Genomic DNA, 18499 nt, shown 5'->3' with positions numbered 1-18499 from the left:
AATACAAAATGAGTAGATCCGCCAGCTGATGTTGAGGGAGAGAGAGACAAGGAAGGGGGCACTTCCTACTGGAGGGAAGAGGTTGAGGAGCAAAGAGGGAGAAGGAAACTGCCAGATCTGTGGATTTCCAATTACTCATTTCGGATTTCCAATTACTCATTTCCACAGCATATCTGGAAATCTGATTTTTTTCACTGTCAGTTGCTGATTTGAAATCCAAGGATTTGATCCGCATCCAAATCACAACGCAAAAGGGCAGCAAATGTGAGAAATCCAAATCAAAATCTTCTCGGCATCCGAACGGGCCCTAAATTTATGATAACCAAATAAACAAGGCATACCCAAATCATTCCCCTCTAGTTAGTGTAAAGAGAAAAAAAAATCGGCTAGAAGTATTTTCTATGCAATCCAAATAGGACCCAGATATCTTCTCCTGCATAAGATGTCAAGCAACACTGTTAGGGGTAAAATCTAGTGTCCTGTAAGAAGCCTATGATTATGAACACTACCAAAGCTGTATGTCAAGACGCAGTACTATGTTTCTTGTGCAAACGATTCACTTGTTGTGAGGGTTCGATCTCGTGTAGCCAGAAGGGACCGAAAGCCTCCACAGTGCTCTAGGCTCTAGCCGAGACATGGTACCAGAAGGTTTAAAGGCTGGTTATGGGTAAGAGAGTAATTTCACAACCCTTCTAGAAACCCTATAAACTAATCACAGCAGGGGGTAAACTTGGAAATTGAGATTTCCGGGAGCTTGTCCAATCACAAAAGACTCTGAAAAAAGGCAACTTTCCATAACTTCCTAGGATTCTAGTCTATAAAAGGAGGACCAAACTTCAACGTATGTATCTCGTAATCAGTTCTCACTACTCTTCATCTCTAGCTGAACAATAGCAGTGAAGCAGTCAAGCAGTGATAACTCTACAGTATAGCTTCATTCATGTATTTGGCTCCTTAAGCATCGGATAGTCCCCCACGAAGTTCAACTCCATCCCTCCTTTCCGTTTTCTTTTTGAGTGCATGTCATCTTTGAGAGCCAGCTCAGTGCAGGACCTCTGTGACTCCTCAATGTAATTCTAATCTTAATTTATCAGTAAGTTGTTTTTCCTACAAAAATTGCGCAAGTTTCAGACAAGGTCGATTCACTAATACCGACTAAGAAGAATCAAAGCCAAATCTGGGGACCACCTCAGGTCAGTTGGTAATCTCAATACCGACCAGCTCAAGACGATGTCAAACAGGGGACCCCCAGGTAGAATATCTCAATCACAAATCCGAGGATTAACTCGAATAGATCACTTAAAAGCCGACCTATGTGGCCCACCCTAAAACCCGGGGACCACCCCAGGTTGAGCACGTCGAATACCGACCACAGTGACCCAATCTCAAATCTTGATACGAACACAGTTTGGTCGAGCATATCAATGCCGACCAGAAAGGATTGAGTTGATATTTGGGGACGACCTTAGGTTGGTACAAGTCCTACAACATGTTAGGCTCGGAGGGCAGTGGCAATGCCGGACTTGATTGACCTGATACCAGTCACCTCGAAGCTCTCTGACCTCAACCTGGTGCCCGAAGCCAGATGGGGACTGGCTAGCACACATAAGAAGCATAGGCGAGGTGCCCATAAAACCGACCTGATCGGTTAGGGTCATAACCCCCTTTGGTCGATAGCGGACCTGACACGAAATACTGAGCTAAGCCCAAACAGTTGGAAGAAAGTCGCAGGTTGTGAAGAACACTCCGGATCAAAGGCGCAACCAAGACCGAGCTGGGCCACATTACTTTGAAGAAAAATGCGGAACTATCAAGCTCGGTAAAACCAATCTGCGCCTATACACCCTTCAGGAAAACAAGAGGTCATCAAGATCAGATCAATAAAAAAAGAAGAGAACAAATACACGCAAAAAGTCTTTTCATTGATTCAAAAAGGATTTACAGATGAGGGCTTCGAGGCCAATTACAAAAAGGATGAGGGGGCTTCAAGGCCAATTACAAAAAAGATGACGGCTAAAGGAAGGGAACCTGAGACCTAAGATCCTACGCCTTGCTCTTCGTGTCCCGCCTCGGTCTGCTCGGCCTGCTTGATCGCGTCATCAACCACATCGTCCTCGAACTGGGAGGAGGCCTTGTAATTTTCAACGACCTCCTTAGCAGCAGTCTCCTGAGTCTTGGGCAGAGTCTGTGCAGCAACCACTTTCACTTTGGCCAACTCCCTCTGTGTGGCCCCCTTCAATTCAGCCACCACCTTCTCCGCAGCATCTTTCACCATGGCCACGACCTTCTTCGCAGCAGCTAGTTCACCCTTCAGCTGGGCAATCTCTTCATCCATAGTGGCCTGCTCCACCATGGCTGCTTTGAGCTCGCCCATAACCTGCTTGTCGTCGGCCTTCAACTTCTTGTTTTGGTCGATCTTCTTCTTATAAATGATTGCCAAATACGAGAGCCTTTGGGTGGCAGCAGTGGCATAGTTGGAAAACTGCAAAAAAAACGAGCTGAGTGTTTGGAAAAATCCTAAGGGTAAAAAAGAAAGGGTCGAGCCAAGTGTTCACCTGCTTGATGGCGTCGTAGGTCGAGTGAGCGAGCACGCCACTCGGAAGGTTTTTAACAGATGTCGGAGTGATCTGAGCCAAAGGCGAAGAGGCTTCATCACCAATGGTTAGTGAAGCCCCCGCATTCAGCTCGGTTGAGGGGGGATCAGCCCGAGCCTTCTTAGTCAGCCTCTCGCCGACCCTCGTCGGTTCTGTGACCTGTTCCATAGCTTCTCGGTTGAGGTCAAATGGCACCATCTCTGAAAGAAAGCTCGAGTCATAGAATGGGAGAAAATTTCTAAGTGCTGCGGCGCAAATCAATGGGAAACAAGATGTAGGAAACTAATGTAGAAGAATTATAAGAACAGAATTACCAAATGACTAGTAATATCAACAAGACTGAGATGGTCTTAAGTGAAAGCACAAAGAGGGACACCAAAGCAGGCCACTCAAATAGCCACATCAAAAGTATAGACTCGGAGATGGTCATAAATCATCCATGATCTCGTTGGCTGACCATCTAACATGATGAAACGAAACTTCTGGTCCGCTAATACAATCTCTTGGGGATTTGCATGCGCCAATGAAGGTGCTTTTAGAATATCTTTTTAAAATTGAAAAAAAAAAAAAAAAACTTTTGTTGTAAGCCTTTTGCTTTCTGGAGGTTTACCCTTGTATCCTTTTTTTCTTTTAACAAATTCAGATATCGATTAAAAAAAGGCAAAAGACTGGACTAAACTGCTAGCTAACAAGATGAATGTCATTGTATAAGGAAACACTTCAAACTGTGATCTCCACCATTATTAACTACGGAGAACTGAAGACTGCAAAATTGAGGTAAGTGGAAAATGGACTTCCAAAATGAAATAGCCATAAGTAGGAAATGGTCACCTACCATACACTTTCAGGGCTCATTAAAATTGTACCTGGTGAAGGGTCTTTTCTCTTTAACAATTTTGTTGATGTCATTTGAGATTTATACCCATCATATTGCCGTAAAATATCACTAACAAGGACAGAAGGTCTGCAATTCAAACAAAATAGTTGAAGTTCTTTCGAAAAGACAATAATAACATGAGGTATTGACCATTAGCATATTGTTGCATTCAATGAAATATTGTCCACTTAATTTTCAAACAAATTAGAAATAGAAATGTCTTTTCAATGACCAAGTGACAAAGAAGCAACTACACAATATAAGATAGAAAATTCTATGGAACTAAAGAGAATCAAAAGACAACAGAAATTAACACAAGAATGTGGTAAAGACACTATCTGAAAGCAAGATCAAAACATCACAAATGGAGTAACAATTTCAAGTCCTACAGCATCACTGTAATTAGATGTTGAAGGCATATTAAATTTATAGCAGTTTAACATCTATAATATTATGTTAAACATCTAATTACAGTGATGTTCTAAATTTATAACACTTCAAGCCATGATCTTCCAAAAATACTTCTTATAGAGGGAGGAGAGGATATGTGAGAGAAGAGAGAAGGAAAAGGAGAAAGTGAGATTGTGGAGAGTAAAAACTCCAAACCCCACGGCCTACATGAATTTTACAATCACTTAGTAAAAATTACATACTATGCCATTAAGGTCATCCAATGATGGGTCATGTCAAACTAAAGCAAATAAACCAAACACCGAAAGAATCACACTAAAATATTAACAAATATGGAGCCTACGCTATATATACATTGTATTACATGGGAGAGCTCCTTAGTAGAGAATCCCTCATCTTCTCCCTCACCCTTCTCCTTCTTCTCTACCCTATCCACTTCTCAACACCATACATTGTTCCAAAAAAGTACCGAAGATTTTATACATTGTTAAATATTGCTTTTGCACGAGGGCGAGCCTTGGCGCAACGGAAAGGTTGCTCCATTGTGACCTGGTGGTCACGGGTTCGAGTCACAGAAACAGCCACTCTGCAAAGCAGGGGTAAGGCTGCGTACATCTAGCCCTCCCCAGACCACGGGCGGGAGCCTCACGCACTGGGCCACCCTTTATTTTTAGTATTGCTTTTGCACATCTAACTGATATTTGTACACTCCAAGATATTGGGCGTCTATCATCTGCAGTTCTTTAACAACAGTAAGAACGCAAAGACAAGGCAAATTGATCATAAGCATATCAAACTGAGAACAACTCAGACCAGGCAAATCAAAATTAAACTAGCATGTAGCTTAAAATCCAGTTGCAAACCTCAACTCCATAACAGGAAGATTCCATCTTTTCCACTCAAATGGTATTCATATATATGAATAGAAGAGCACAGTCAAATCGTGTAAGATAAAATGAAAGAGACAAACTTTAAGAAATAAGATTAGACAAGTTCATTTCAAGGAGCCATGGCATTCCACTTCAGGAAATATGAAATCTGAAGTACATGGACAATATACACGAACACAGAACATCATGAGAATTTTCCAGGGTGATGCTCCTTAGAGCTGAACATACATTGAAGACTCTTGGAAACGCTCCAAAAGTAGATGGCGATCACGTCCCCCACCATAGGATTTATGTTCAAGCCTAGCAGAGAAAAAATATCATTGTCAATGAGATTGTGAACTTAAATAGAAGAAAAAGGAGGGAATAGGCATCACCACTGACCAACTAAAAGTGTGTATGAGGAAAAGACGCTTAACGGTAAAAGGATTTAAAGTCACATACGATTATCATAAAGAGGCTTACCCATAAATATTGGCAAGACGATGCACGAGCATGCGGTGGTATGAATTCATTGGTTCCAGCTCCAAGACCTTAGCTGAACTGTGATCACATGTTTTGTTGTCACATACAATGGCCATATTAAAAAGAATATGCCTCCGGACCCCAGTTTCAAAATCTTAGCAACTCCAGGAAAAAGTACAAGAGTAAGATATAATCTTTTATGACCTTGAGCATTTCACACAATTCTGAGCTTATCTGCCCAACCCTTTAGAAGAATAATACCAATAACGAACAATAAATAGAATTTATCATGATCCCATATAATGACAATGCAGAAGAAGACTGGATACCAAAGGTGTGACATAAATAATAAATAAGAAGGAACTTCATATTAGGTTTGGAACTTGATAGGGGAACAGGTGCCACGTTTATAGCCCTTATACCTAAAACCAAGGGTGGATTGAAGGTTTCAGATTTCAGACAGATCAGCTTTGCTGGTTGTCTATATAAGGTGTTGACTAGGTGCCAGCGGAAAGAATAAAACGGGTATTGCCAATAATTGTTTCCTCCTCCCAGTGTGCTTTCATAACTGAGAGACAGATTGTGGATTGTTCTCTAATTGCTAGTGAGACGATTGCCTTCAACGCACAGATGGGTAAAGAAGGAATCGTATGTAAATTGGATACGGAGAAGGCCTATGACATGGTGGAATGGCATTGTCTAGACTATCAGCTTGGGCAAATGGGCTTTGGTATGAAATTGAGGTCGTGCGTGAGAAAGTGCATCTTGTGAGCATGGTTCTCAGTGTTAGTTAATGGATCCCCTAAAGGTTTTTTAAAGTCCTCCAAAAGCCTGAGACAAGGCGACCCCCTATCCCTTTCCTTTTTGTGATTGTTGCAGAAACACTAAGTAGATTAATAGAAAAGGGAAAACAAGAAGGGCTAATAGAGGGTTTTGTGGTGGGGGATGATCTTTTAGAGATCTCCCATCTACAATTTGCGGACGACACGTTGTTTAGTTCTTCGGATCTTCTCCAAGTGGCAAATTTAAAAGCTATCATCAAATGCTATGAAATGATCACACGTCAAAAAACTAATTTCCATAAATCGAGAGTATTTGGCATAAACATCCTGGATGAGAAGCTTAAGGATTTGGCAGGTATAATGGGGTGCTCGGTTGACCCTTGCCATCCACTTATCTCGGGTTACCCTTGGGGGTTGGTAAACCTAAAAAAGAAAGTTGGGAACCTATAGTGGATAGAGTAGAGAGAAGGCGTGACGCTTGGAAAAGAAACTTGTATCCAAAAGGGGTAGGCTTACCTTGAAAACGGATATGGAGATATGGCGAGGAGGGTCACAATCTGTGGGCGAAAGTCATCGCTAGTAAATATAGGTCCTGTGTAGGAGGCTGGGAGACAGACGATAAGTTCAGAAAGCCTGGGAAAATCATTTGGAGGGATATAATGTACTTCAAAATGAAGTTTATGGAAGGGGTAAAATTCAGAGTATATGATGGGGAGAGAGTCAGATTTTAGCGGGACATATGGTGTACAGATATCCCATTGAAGGATTCACATCCGCAGTTGTTTCTCTTAGCTTCAAATATTTCAAAAGTATAGAAAACAGGGTGGTTTGGTGTCCGTCTTTTAGAAGGAATTTCTTTGACAGGGGCCTCTTGGGTTGCCATCCTACCTGGGATTTCATATAAACCTCCAAAAATCTGTCCATTTTTAACCTCCTCAAATCGAAGGGTTAGGATGATCCTATGGAGTTGATTTTTTGGGCACACCCTATCAATGCCAGGGCCCATCAAATCAATGGTTTGGATCACCCAAACAATGTGAGCCCACTGTGTTTCTGGCCAACAGACCAGATAAATACGGAGTAAGCGTAAGCTCACCCGGAAGATCAAAGAGCTTTCTCCGCCAAAGAGAGTGGAGAAGGGGATAAGCGACTCGTCGTAGAAGCTTCGCTTCCGGGATGAAGCCAAGCTTAAAAGATCGACTTGGCTCAGAAGGCCAAGCATTCTGGGCTGGAAGGAGGCAAGCAAATGAAGAGAGGCATTACGGGCCGACTATAAGAATTGATCTCCTGGTCCTTTTGAAACTGATATTTCAAAACCTGGCCAGTACGGAATAGATCTTTAACGGTCCTAAAGTAGATCAGGAGGAAAAGACAGTCCTCTTTTCGTCCAACCTTGAATGAGTCCCCTCCGGAGAGAGATGCCCCCTCTTCTTTGCCTGTATTGAATACCAGGGAGGATCACTCACCTGAATAAGCCTTCCCTCTGCTCTAGGTTAGTTTCACATAGATTCACTGAATTTGAACTACTTGGATTTAAGGCAAGCAGTATACTTGAATTTCGGCTACTACTACATGAACACCTATAGCCAGTCATTCGGGGCCAGACATCCGGAGGCCACCACCTAAACCAAAGACTCAAAGTTCCATCAAACCCTTTCTCCCTTATAAGATCTAAAGGCTTTCAGGTCCATACCATATTATCTATGACCAAGGCTACTACCTCTATTTAGATACTAAGGGCGCCACCCATTTTTTACTAAGGCTCCGAAAGGCAGAAAAAATTGACAGCTACCGAATACCTCCATCCATATCCCTACTAGTGGTTATTCAAGCTACGAGGATACCGCCTTTCAAGGCACTCTGAAATCATGTTTCTACGATCTCCTATGGCAACATGGCGTAAGGCCGGGCCATATAATTCCGCCATCTCTCCCTCACCTCGAAGCTCACCCATCCTCTAGAACATTGAACCATCGCCCAAAGGCGCTCATTTAGCCAGTCACCGTTGGCTAAGAATGATAACCCGTGCATGTGCGTGTGTGTGTGTGGGGGGGGAAATGATTTTAGCACTCCCCTTTTTTGATAGGTTGCGAAAGCTTCTTGTATTTTAGTGTTTAAAGGGCTGTCAAAAGGTTATTTACAGTTCCCAAAAATGCTCTGACATTCGCGACCTGTCACAAAAGTGAGTGCTATAATAGTTTCCCGGTTTGACCGTCAATTTGTGGGTGGAAAGTTGAAGGAAATTGCAATTTAGTTCCCAAGATTTGCCATAGTGTCTTCCAGAAGTAATTGGTAAATTTGACGTCTTTGTCAGACACTATAGTTTTAGGAAGGCCGTGAAGCCTAACAGGCTCTCAAAAGAAGAGCTTTGCAATGTTTGAAGCATCAAATGTCCTAGCACAAGGAATGAAATGGGCCATTTTTGAAAAGTGATCCACAACAACGAAAATATAATCATGAGCTCTTGATGTTTTAGGAAGGCCCAAAAGAAAATCCATGCTTAGCCGAGTGACAAGTTCGGCATCGGCCAATTATTCTTGCAATATCTCGTTTAAGACTCGACCAATAGAATTGATCTTCGACTACAGCAATGGTCTTGTCTCGACCAAAATGACCAGCAGAGCCACGAGCATGAAGTTCCCACACAATGAAGTCTCAAGGAGAAGATCGTCGGAGGCGGCGTCTGCTGAGTTTGAAGATAAATCCTTCCCGAATCAGAATCAGGTAATCAGGAGGTTTGTTGGGGTGCACTACCCTTAAGGAAGCATATATGTGCTCCAAGTCAGGACATGTTGCATAATCATTCTTGACGCTTTCGAACCCAATTACTTCAATGCTCATCAAATGAAGAAGCACATTAATGCGACTCAACGCATTAGCAGGCTTGTTCTCAACACCAGCTCGAAGTTTGAGAACAAAAGTATACTCTTGAAGAAACTCTACCCATTTCACATGTCTTGGGCTCAATTTTTTCAAAGTTAAGATATTTCAAGGCTTGGTGGTCAAAGTAATGTCTCCAGTATCAATAAGCTTGAACTACCGCATAGAACTCCTTGTCATAAGTCGAGTACCGGTGCTTGGCTTCATTAAGTTTTTCACTGAAATAAGCAATGGGGTGGCCTTCTTGACTTAAGACACCACCAAACCCCTGAAGAGTCACAAGCCACTTCAAACCCTTTTGAGAAATCTGGCAGACGGAGGATAGGGGCCTCGGTCATTCTCATCTCCTGAAGGCTTAGGTTGCAGCCTTAGTCCATTTGAACTCCCCTTATAGGATGCAATCAGTAACGGGAGCCATAATGGAACTGAATCCCCACATAAATCTCCAATAAAAAGTGGCTTGACTGTGAAAACTGAGCACTTTGTGAATAAAATTGGCTCAGGCCATTCGACAATCGCGCGGACCTTATTAGGGTCAGCGGGATGAGACGACAAATCCAAGGAATATCACTTGGTTACTTAGAAAGGAACATTTCTTTAAATTTGCATATAATTTTTCCTCTCTAAGGACCTAAAAGACTTGTCGAAAGTGTTCCGGGTGAGATGTATTGGTGCAACTATAAATTAAGATATCGCCGAAGTACACGACCAAAAACTTTCTGATGACTGGTCTTAGCATCTAGGTCATAATTTGCATGAAAGTACTTGTGCATTGGTCAAACCAAAAGGCATGACCAGCTATTCATGCAAACCATCCTTTGTCTTCAAGGCGGTTTTCCCCTCATCCCCGAGTCGAATGCGGATTTGATGTTACCCACTCTTTAAATCAATCTTTGAAAAAATTTCGGAGCCGGCCATTATGTCAAGCATATCATCGAGTCTAGGTATAGGAAACTAATACTTAACGGTAATTTTCTTGATTGCTCAACTATCCACGCCCATTCACCAGCTTCCATCCTTCTTTGGTGTGAGCAATGCAGGTACATCGCATGGACTAAGGCTTTCTTGAATAAAATCCTTCCGCACGAGTTCATCTACCTGCTTCTTCAAATCGATGTGTTCAGCAGCGTTCATCCTATAATTGGGAAGATTAGGAAGTGTTGATCCCAGCACCAAGTCAATGGCGTGTTGGATGTCACGCATATGTGGAAATTCATTTGGGAGTTCTCCAGGGATGAGTTCTTTCAATACCTAAAGAAGTGGAATGACTTCCCTTGGAATTTCGACATGTGGCTCAAGTGATGAAGCTTTATCCTCTTTGGCCACGAGAGCATATACAATCTTTGATTCTTTGCACTCCAGCTCATAATTTGCATATTCCATCTTGATCAAACAACCATGTCCAAAGCATCACACCAAATTCGTTCTTTACAGGTGTCGTAATGTAATGGAACAAGGCATCGCTGGGTTACAAGAATGGTGGACTGATCTACCCAAGCAACCTTGTAGGGATGGTGGTGAGGTTCATGTGTGAGCCCCATCCTAGAGACAGCAGCTTGAGATACAACATTCATACAACTCCCACTGTTTATTAGGACTTTATACACTTTATCCCCATGCTTGGTACAAGTATAAAAAATGCTGGTTCTCTTCCAATCTTCTTCAATTTTGGGTTAAGAAACCATGCATCTTACAACACTCACTCTGGGGATGTCTTCCTCACTTTCCAGTTCCTCATCATTGCTAGTTCTCTCCTCGGGTTTATAGTCCGTTACCTCAGCACCCTTGTCTTGATCCTCACCTTCGCATTCTATTTCGGTAAGCAAATTCCGGGTGGGACATTGGAATGAGTAGTGGCCCATACCTTTGCAATTCTGGCACATTGTCGTGTTACTAGTTTCCCATACCTTTGCAATTCTGGCACATTGTCGTGTTACTAGTTTTAGGAGCCTCACCAACTATTCGTTTTCCTTTGGTGTCTTTCCACTAAAATTGTGAAGTGTTACTGGACTTATGTCTAGTGGGAGCTAATTGAAAGGGTTTTCCATTAGGAAACTCCCGAGCTTGATTGCCAAACTTCCTAGGGGCGGAAGATTTCTAGTAAGATTCCAATTCTAAGGCTACCTGGATTGCCTGTTTGACAGAAACTACTGGGTGAGGAGCCATGTCTCTTCGAAGTTCATATTTTAACCCTGTTCAAATTTCAAAACCTGGAAAGGGTCTGACTTGGCTCTTCCTGAGTCCCACAACGGACATTTAGTTCATCAAATTGAGTCATGTATTTGGCAGTAGACACGTTGCCCTTTGCATTTGGCTCAAGAGACATGCCTTATAGGTCTTCGGGAGATACTTTTCTTTTAGCTTTTCTTTCATCTCATCCCAAGTTTCTACAAGCTCGTAACCCATCGTATCATAATGGCACTTGAGGTCGATCCAATAAAATCGAGCTGAACCCATAAGCTTCATCTTGTCAAACCTAACTCGTCGGGGTTCAGACACGTCATACCAGTCGTCCATGACTGTTAGCCAGTCGAGGAAGGCGGGTCAAGTCAGCCATCAAAAGATGGGGCCTCAACTTTGACCTTCTTTGTGATATCCCCAACTAGGTCTCATAACTTTGACCTTCTTTGTGATATCCCCAACTAGGTCTCATCTATGTGGGTTACGCTCATAGTCATCATCATCCCAATCCTCTTCTTCACGTGTTGCCGGACTTGGAGCTCTATGATGTTGGGGACATGAAGGAGGGTTGTGCATAGGCCCATCATCATTCCACCCTTCTTCTTCATAGGCAAGTTGGTGCAATGGCAAAGAATAAAAGAAAAGACCCCTATAGCAAGGGAATTCTCCACATGGGTTCTACTTGAGGACTGATGGATTTTCCTTCTCTCCACGTGTCATAGATGGCCCCCCATCAGAGGTAAAGTAGTATATTATGCCCCAAAGTTAGCATGTGTATATGGCTATGGAGCAAATGTTTAGTTGAGGCCTTAGATGAGGCTTGAAGCCCATCAAATAGCATAAGACTTTCAATCCAATAAATGAAGGGAACTCTCTGGAAAATGCAGATGGTTGTGGAGAAAAAGTCTTAGCTGAAGCCTTAGATAAGGCTTAAATCCCATCATATTGCAGACGAAGAAATTTCAATCCAGTAAAGGAAAGGAACTATTTGCATGCTGCTAAAGAGGCTGGAGATTTGATAACCATCTCTCAGACCATTGAGACATTGCCACGGTCATTTAAAGGCTGCTTCAAAATACTCCTCCCTTTGATAAGTATTGATGAGCAGATAGAACGCACTTCTTATTGTCCTAGATTTCCACCAGAAATTACATTACGAAAGCTTCAAACTGCTGAAAGAAAGAATCTTCAAGAGATTTTCATAGATCTCAAGCATAAGTAAAGTCCAAGACTTGTGCGAGAACCATAGTAGATAGCGTAGAATTTATGCAAGAGATGATATGATGGTCCTTAGTATCCCAATAGGGAGCATTGTCTTCCCCAACAGTGTTATCACTTCCTTCCTCATAGTCATCTGAAAGGATGGTTAGGTCTTTGCGATAATCTAGAATACCCTAATCACAGGCAACTAGCAGGATTTGAACTTTCCAAAGAAGATAGTTATTATTGGCATGTTTGATAGTACCCAGTTGAGAGTATGAGAAAAGGGGTTTCAGAAGATGGTAATAGAGGTGAAAGGGATGCCATTAGAGATTTTTGAGAGAGCATAAAAAATGAAGAGATATCAAGAAACAAACAAGAAACGAAAGGAAGAGAGGTGAAAAATGGAGGTACGGAAAGGAGGAAGAGGATATTTCTAAATATGGTCAAATTTACGACATATAGCACTCTCCAAAAAGATTTTGAATGACACATTATTAGAAGCCACGGATATCATGCATGGGATTCTTTACAGGGGACGAGGCATCAGTTTACTAAATATGGTCAAATTACATTACAGCCACTCAAAAAAAACATGAATTACTTTACAGGTGACGAGGCTTCAGTTTCTTATAGATGATTGTCATGTATCATCATTCAACACTCTTCCAGTGTCATGAAAGTTGCTCTTATAATATTCTAAGAAAATTAAGTGCAAAAGAAAAAATAACTTTTAGAAATTACAAGACCTTCCTAGTAAACACAAGCAAATAGGTTTCTCAACAAGACTAACACCATATTTAGGGAGTATTTATCCATGTATACCAATCTACATAAATACATCAAGAGCATGAGCACTGGAAGTCTTTGAATTCATCATAAACGAACCTCTTCTATCCTTTCAATGCTTAATTACCTCATATCATTTTGGAGAAAATCAACCAAGTCTTCTTCTACAGAGATAACAAAATCCTTGGAAGATAAATTGTCCTTAATAAGAAATGCCAACTCCTCGACCTGCAGCTCATAATGGTATTGGACATTCGAGGCATAAAAAATAAAAGTGGGAGGTACTCACCATGAGAAATATTTAAAATGGAAATACGAGCTATTAATTAGGGAAACAAAAATCAAACTACTTTTTTTTAAAGATAAAATCAAACTACTTTTACTTGGCATTTTATTTTCCTCGAATAATGTGCAACACCTTCACTATTATAAAGAATAATTATAAACACACAAACAAATCATGAACCACCAAGTTTATCAAATGCATGTGTAATTGGGTTATGCAATACTTCTCACAATGTAGATGGTGGCCCAAACTCTGGTCAACATGCATCATGAGGATTGACACCAGACTAAGGCTTAATGTATAAAATTTTGGAAATCATGCTTCCTCTCTTTTGTTTAATTTTTCTTTTTCAAATCAAATAAAAATAAAATCGTGAACTATTGAAGCAGCCAACAACAATTTGACAAATGAATAGGGTAAAAGATTGTGGCTAAATCGCTAGAATGAAAAAAAAAATATTGAAATTAAAAGTAACGTCGATAATGGTAATAAGGATTTCTACATAACTTCAAGAAGTGAGTTATCTCATGCATATTCCATATTCAACCAAAATGTAGTTTTTTTGACAGATTCTCCGATACAAATCAATATTTTCAGGAAATCTGAGAAAAAATGAAATGATTAGACCATAGTTGCCATAGTGGGAAACAGGTGCGAGAAGCGAGGCGGGAATCAAAAGCGAAAAGTTTTAAAAAAAGTAAAGAGGAAAACTGTGGGAAACATCAATGAAAATCAATATGAAGAGTTTAATAAGTCTCATTGGAAGCGAACAATAAGGGGCCATTTGGATAGCGGATTTTAGAATCCAGGTTTTTAGTTTGAAAACAGTGGAAAAGAGGGTCATGATCAACCTGCTGGTATGCTGTCCTGGCAGCGTTTCTTGTATTTTAAGTGAGAAAACCAGGTTTTAGAAATCTCTCCCGCATCCTGCGATTTCTAAAACCTGGAAACATGGGACGATCGCCAGCACTCTTGCTGTCGGAAAGACGGGCGAGAGGTCAAAAACGACGGCTGATCCGCTTCTTCTCTTGTCTCTTAGCTACAATTTTGAAGAAATCCCGGATTCTAAAATCCGCGTATCCAAACGGCCCCTAAGTGTTTGGAAATAGTAGGGGTATAATAGGTTTGGGTTAATGTAGGTAAGAATTAATAGTAAAGAAGACTTCGCGACTCATTGGAATTACAAGATTTAGGGCATGTTTGGATGTGCAGAAAGTTTTTTTCCTCGGAAGTACTCATTTCCTGGAAAGTTCTTTTATGGATTTTTTTCTTGGAAAGCTTTTTTTACTATTTGGTTCATATCCTTCAATTTTTTGGAATTTTAAATTCTACAGTTTGGTTGATGATGGTTAATATTTCTATGGAAAATTATTTCGATGAATGATAAAGTGAAGGGCGCAAGAGCCAAAAGGCAAGGTTGCCCCATTTGATCCACATCACTCAATGCAATTGCAATTGGGGCAACTTTAACCGCCTTTCATTGAAATGACCAAAATACCCTTATCACATAAAAATGGTCAAAATACCCTTATCTCATATAAAATGAACAAAATATCATATCCCATGAAAAATGACCAAAATACCTCTCTAATAGAAAATGACAAAAATACCCTTATCACATAGATGATAGATGATAGATGTAAATAAAATATGAGGGTATATTGGTCAATTTCTATAAGATAATGGTATTCTAATCATTTTTCATGAGATAGGGGTATTTTAATCAACTTTCTATACGATAAGGGTATTTTGGCTAATTTCTTTGAGATATGATTATTTTAGTTGTTTCCTACAAGATAGGAGTATTTTTAACATTTTCTAGAAAAATGGGTGTTTTGGTCATTTTTGATGAGATAGGGATATTTTAATTATTTTTTGTGAGATGGGTTATTTTGGCCATTTCCTATAAGGTAGGAGTGTTTTGGGATTTTTTTTTCATCTTTTAGGAATTTTTAATTATTTGCTTTCTTTTCTTAATTTTTCTTTTTTTCTCAAATTTATTGCGGATACACTAACTTATTATGGATACACAAACTTTGTCTAAATCTATTTGAATCATTTTTCATGAGGTACGGGTATTTTAATTTTCCAAGATATAAAGTTATTTTGGTCATTTTCTATATGATAGGGGTATTTTGGTCATTTCACCTAGATAGGAGTATTTTGGAAATTTTATAAAAAGCCCTAATGGGTCTGCCTATCTACACTACCCTCTTCCTGCACTTCCTTAGTATTCAATTAGTTGTATTGGCATTCTTCGACTTACCTCTTATTGAAGCTCTTATGGAAGCTATTATGATCGATCTACTAGCTCCTATCATTGGTCAGGAATATCATGTTGGAAAATTTGTTGAGGGTACTGTTGATGATAGAAAACAGAAACTTGTTGCTTCAAGGCGTGATATCACTTTCCTTAAGACAAGATTCGCCCCCACTAGTAGTGTGCAAAGAAGATCCGCGAATTGCCTCCAAGATACAATGAAGCCTAGTAGGGAAGCCCTACTAATGTTTGATGACGCGTAGCACTAGCGGAATCAAACCCGAAATGCCCTTCCGAAATTTCAAGCCTTAGAGAAATCTCTAGATTCTGTTTCTGCAGAAAAACAGTATCTAGAACAGTAAACAAAAGAAAAAACAATATGTAGAAATACTTGGGGATTTTTGTAGGAGTGTAGAAGAGAGTGTAAAATCAGTCAGAATTGCCAATTCGATTTCTATCTGAAATAAGAAGTTTGCACATTTTTTATAGACCATCTGGTGTCTTTTCAGTGTGAAAAACACCTGTACAGGGCACATTTCCAGAATGTTTGAAATCTGACCGTTAGATCGCACCCATTGATATTGAATGGTCCTGATCGATTCTAGAGGTGACTGTTGGTTTGAGTAAATCCTCTCTCCAACCCAGTCATCGTTAGATCAACCATCTATGGTGTGGATCGCACCCCCTTGGCACATGACCGTTGGGGGAAGGGACACAACCCATTTGATCACACCCTTTGACCGTTGGAGTCATGGGCCCGTTGGGCCGACCGTTAGGCCCGAACCGAAGCCCAACCCAACTGAACCATTCGGCTTGATGGGCCTGCGAACCATTTGACCGGTCCACCTTCATCTTGATCCAACGGTGCAGATCAAATCTGGAAAAATTAAATGCTCCAATCGCTCCTCGCGACGTGCGCCTAAAAAAGCGCCAATAAAGCGCCACTATGCGCCCTATAGCCCATTGCCCACGCCGCGCGCGCGCGTGCGCGTGTGCGAACGGTGCGTTGCACCGTCCCGCGGGTCCAACCATGGGTTCAACCCAATGTGCAATCAACAAGAGTTAGAAAAGGTAGTGCTTTATAAGCCCTTCTCTTTCTTTTCTCTCATCCGATGTGGAACTATCTTTTCAACTACACTTCTACATCCTTTTGTAAAAGCAAATATTTCCAAGAAAACATTTTCTTTTTCCCAAACGCTTTTGATAAAACATTTTCCAAAACACTAAAACATGTAATATCATGATTTTGAAAATGCAAAATCACTAACATATCATGCCATGTGCAAATGCTTATACGGATGTTCTTCTCCGATACACATACATTTTCAACCATGGGATTTTGACAGAATAAAGATTTTCACTAATCTTGAATGTAATTACAATCAGTCCTAATGAGTGTATCCAAAACACTCAAATGGATAAGCAAAGCTAGTAATAAGTGATGAATGTGGAAATAGATAAAAATAGAATATCCTAAACTAATCTATTTGGTTGCCTGATATATTTAAGTTACCCCATCTAACCAACTTCCTTAATCTACCACCAAGATGATCCAATGGTGAGATTTACACCCAATCAACAGTTGAATCTTGGATACCTCATGCATTTGTATTTTGATTTGGATTTGAGTTTTGGATACAAAACATATCAATCATCTTCATGAGAGAGAGAGAGAGAGAGAGAGAGAGAGAGAGAGAGAGAAAGTCTCGCAGCGATGGTGAAGGAAGTTGCCACAAATATTGATTTCCAAATAATGTCTAGCAGAACAGATTCGAAAATTGGAATTTTTGGCACTGTTGTAGCTGATTTGGAAATCTAAGGATCTGATCCAGTTCAAAAATATCAACTAAATCCAAATATAAATCTTGTTGGTATCCAAACGTGGCCTAACAGATTTTTAACCTTTTGTTCTTTTTTTGCGAATGTTTATCTTTCTATATCACCTACTTTGAACAATATAAAACAAAATCAATCGTTGTGTATCAAAAGAATGAAATTAAAAGACTTATTGTGGCATAAAATGCAGAGAAAATCAAGGAATCTACAAGGGTTATAGAAGAGATGGTTTGAAATTGCATACCATTTTGAATTGGGCCGTGCCCATGGTGGAAAATCTAACAATACTTTTTACAGTCCAGGAAGAAGAAAACCCTTTTCTCAGTTTCCAGTTGAGAAAACCCTAGAAACCACGATAAGAGGACTGAGAGACTAAAAGGGCGCCCATTCAAAAACCAGTTAAAAGGGCGCCCTCATTGGTCTATCTCAAAAAATTGAATTGACAAGGGCACAGTAAAACATGGAAATGGCGCCGTTTGATTTTTTTTATATGGGACTTGCTAGCGTCCGTCGCAAAAGGCATTTCACGATGGGGCTGCAGCCATGTTTGAAATTTCGGTTTCGGCAAAATTTCGGCCAAAATTTGGTAAAGACACTCGAAATGTTGATTTTTTGAGCCGAAATTTCAGTAATTTTGGCTGAAATTTGGGAAAGGAATAAAAAATTTATATTTTTTTCTAAATTTAGCCGAAATTGACAAAATTTTGACCAATATTTGGTAAGTTTCACCAATTTCGATTTCAGAACATTCTGAAAACCGAACGAAATTTAAAACCATGGTTGTTGTATGTGAGAGCAGCCACAAAGGCTCACTTTTCAACATTTTTTTGTCTTTATACATGAGTTGTTTGCTCTCACATGTAACAACTCATCCATGAGATGCCTTCTAAGATAGACGCTACCAAATCCTTTTTTTTATTACATAGGGTATCCCACGCTAATTTTTGGGGGCAGGACTATTCCCTACCCTTAAACCACGCTCCCAAGGGGGTTTGAATTCACTTTAATGGGGGGAGACACATGAATTTAAGCCAAAGAGCCACACACGTAA

At 40.4% G+C, this 18499-nt stretch overlaps 1 protein-coding gene across 1 annotated transcript; it reads right to left on the bottom strand.

Annotated features, from left to right (window-relative positions):
• Window positions 1–1911: 1911 nt before the first annotated feature.
• LOC143862427 (uncharacterized) lies at window positions 1912–17861 on the bottom strand. Its single transcript, XM_077373476.1, has 7 exons — window positions 17693–17861; window positions 13194–13294; window positions 5235–5312; window positions 5001–5072; window positions 3461–3558; window positions 2556–2794; window positions 1912–2482 (listed from the first exon to the last, which is right to left on the bottom strand). The coding sequence occupies exons 1-7, from the start codon at window positions 17714–17716 to the stop codon at window positions 2036–2038; spliced, it is 1059 nt and encodes a 352-aa protein (XP_077229591.1). The 5' UTR covers window positions 17717–17861; the 3' UTR covers window positions 1912–2035.
• Between the last annotated feature and the right edge of the window lie 638 nt (window positions 17862–18499).

Source organism: Tasmannia lanceolata, unplaced genomic scaffold (assembly GCF_043159265.1).
Source record: "Tasmannia lanceolata isolate RefF3 unplaced genomic scaffold, GAP_Taslan_0.1 ptg000037l, whole genome shotgun sequence".
In the NCBI taxonomy this organism is placed as follows: Eukaryota; Viridiplantae; Streptophyta; class Magnoliopsida; order Canellales; family Winteraceae; genus Tasmannia; species Tasmannia lanceolata.
Note: the sequence above shows the minus strand (reverse complement) of the source record. Positions and strands in the feature narration are given on the sequence as shown.

Coding starts and splice junctions, on each gene's coding strand:
- LOC143862427 (XM_077373476.1), bottom strand. CDS start 17,716: ATGGGCACGGCCCAATTCAAAATG. Junction 5,073..5,234: donor CGTCTTGCCAATATTTATGG/GTAAGCCTCTTT, acceptor TTTCTCTGCTAG/GCTTGAACATAAATCCTATG. Junction 3,559..5,000: donor CGTTTCCAAGAGTCTTCAAT/GTATGTTCAGCT, acceptor TTTGAATTGCAG/ACCTTCTGTCCTTGTTAGTG.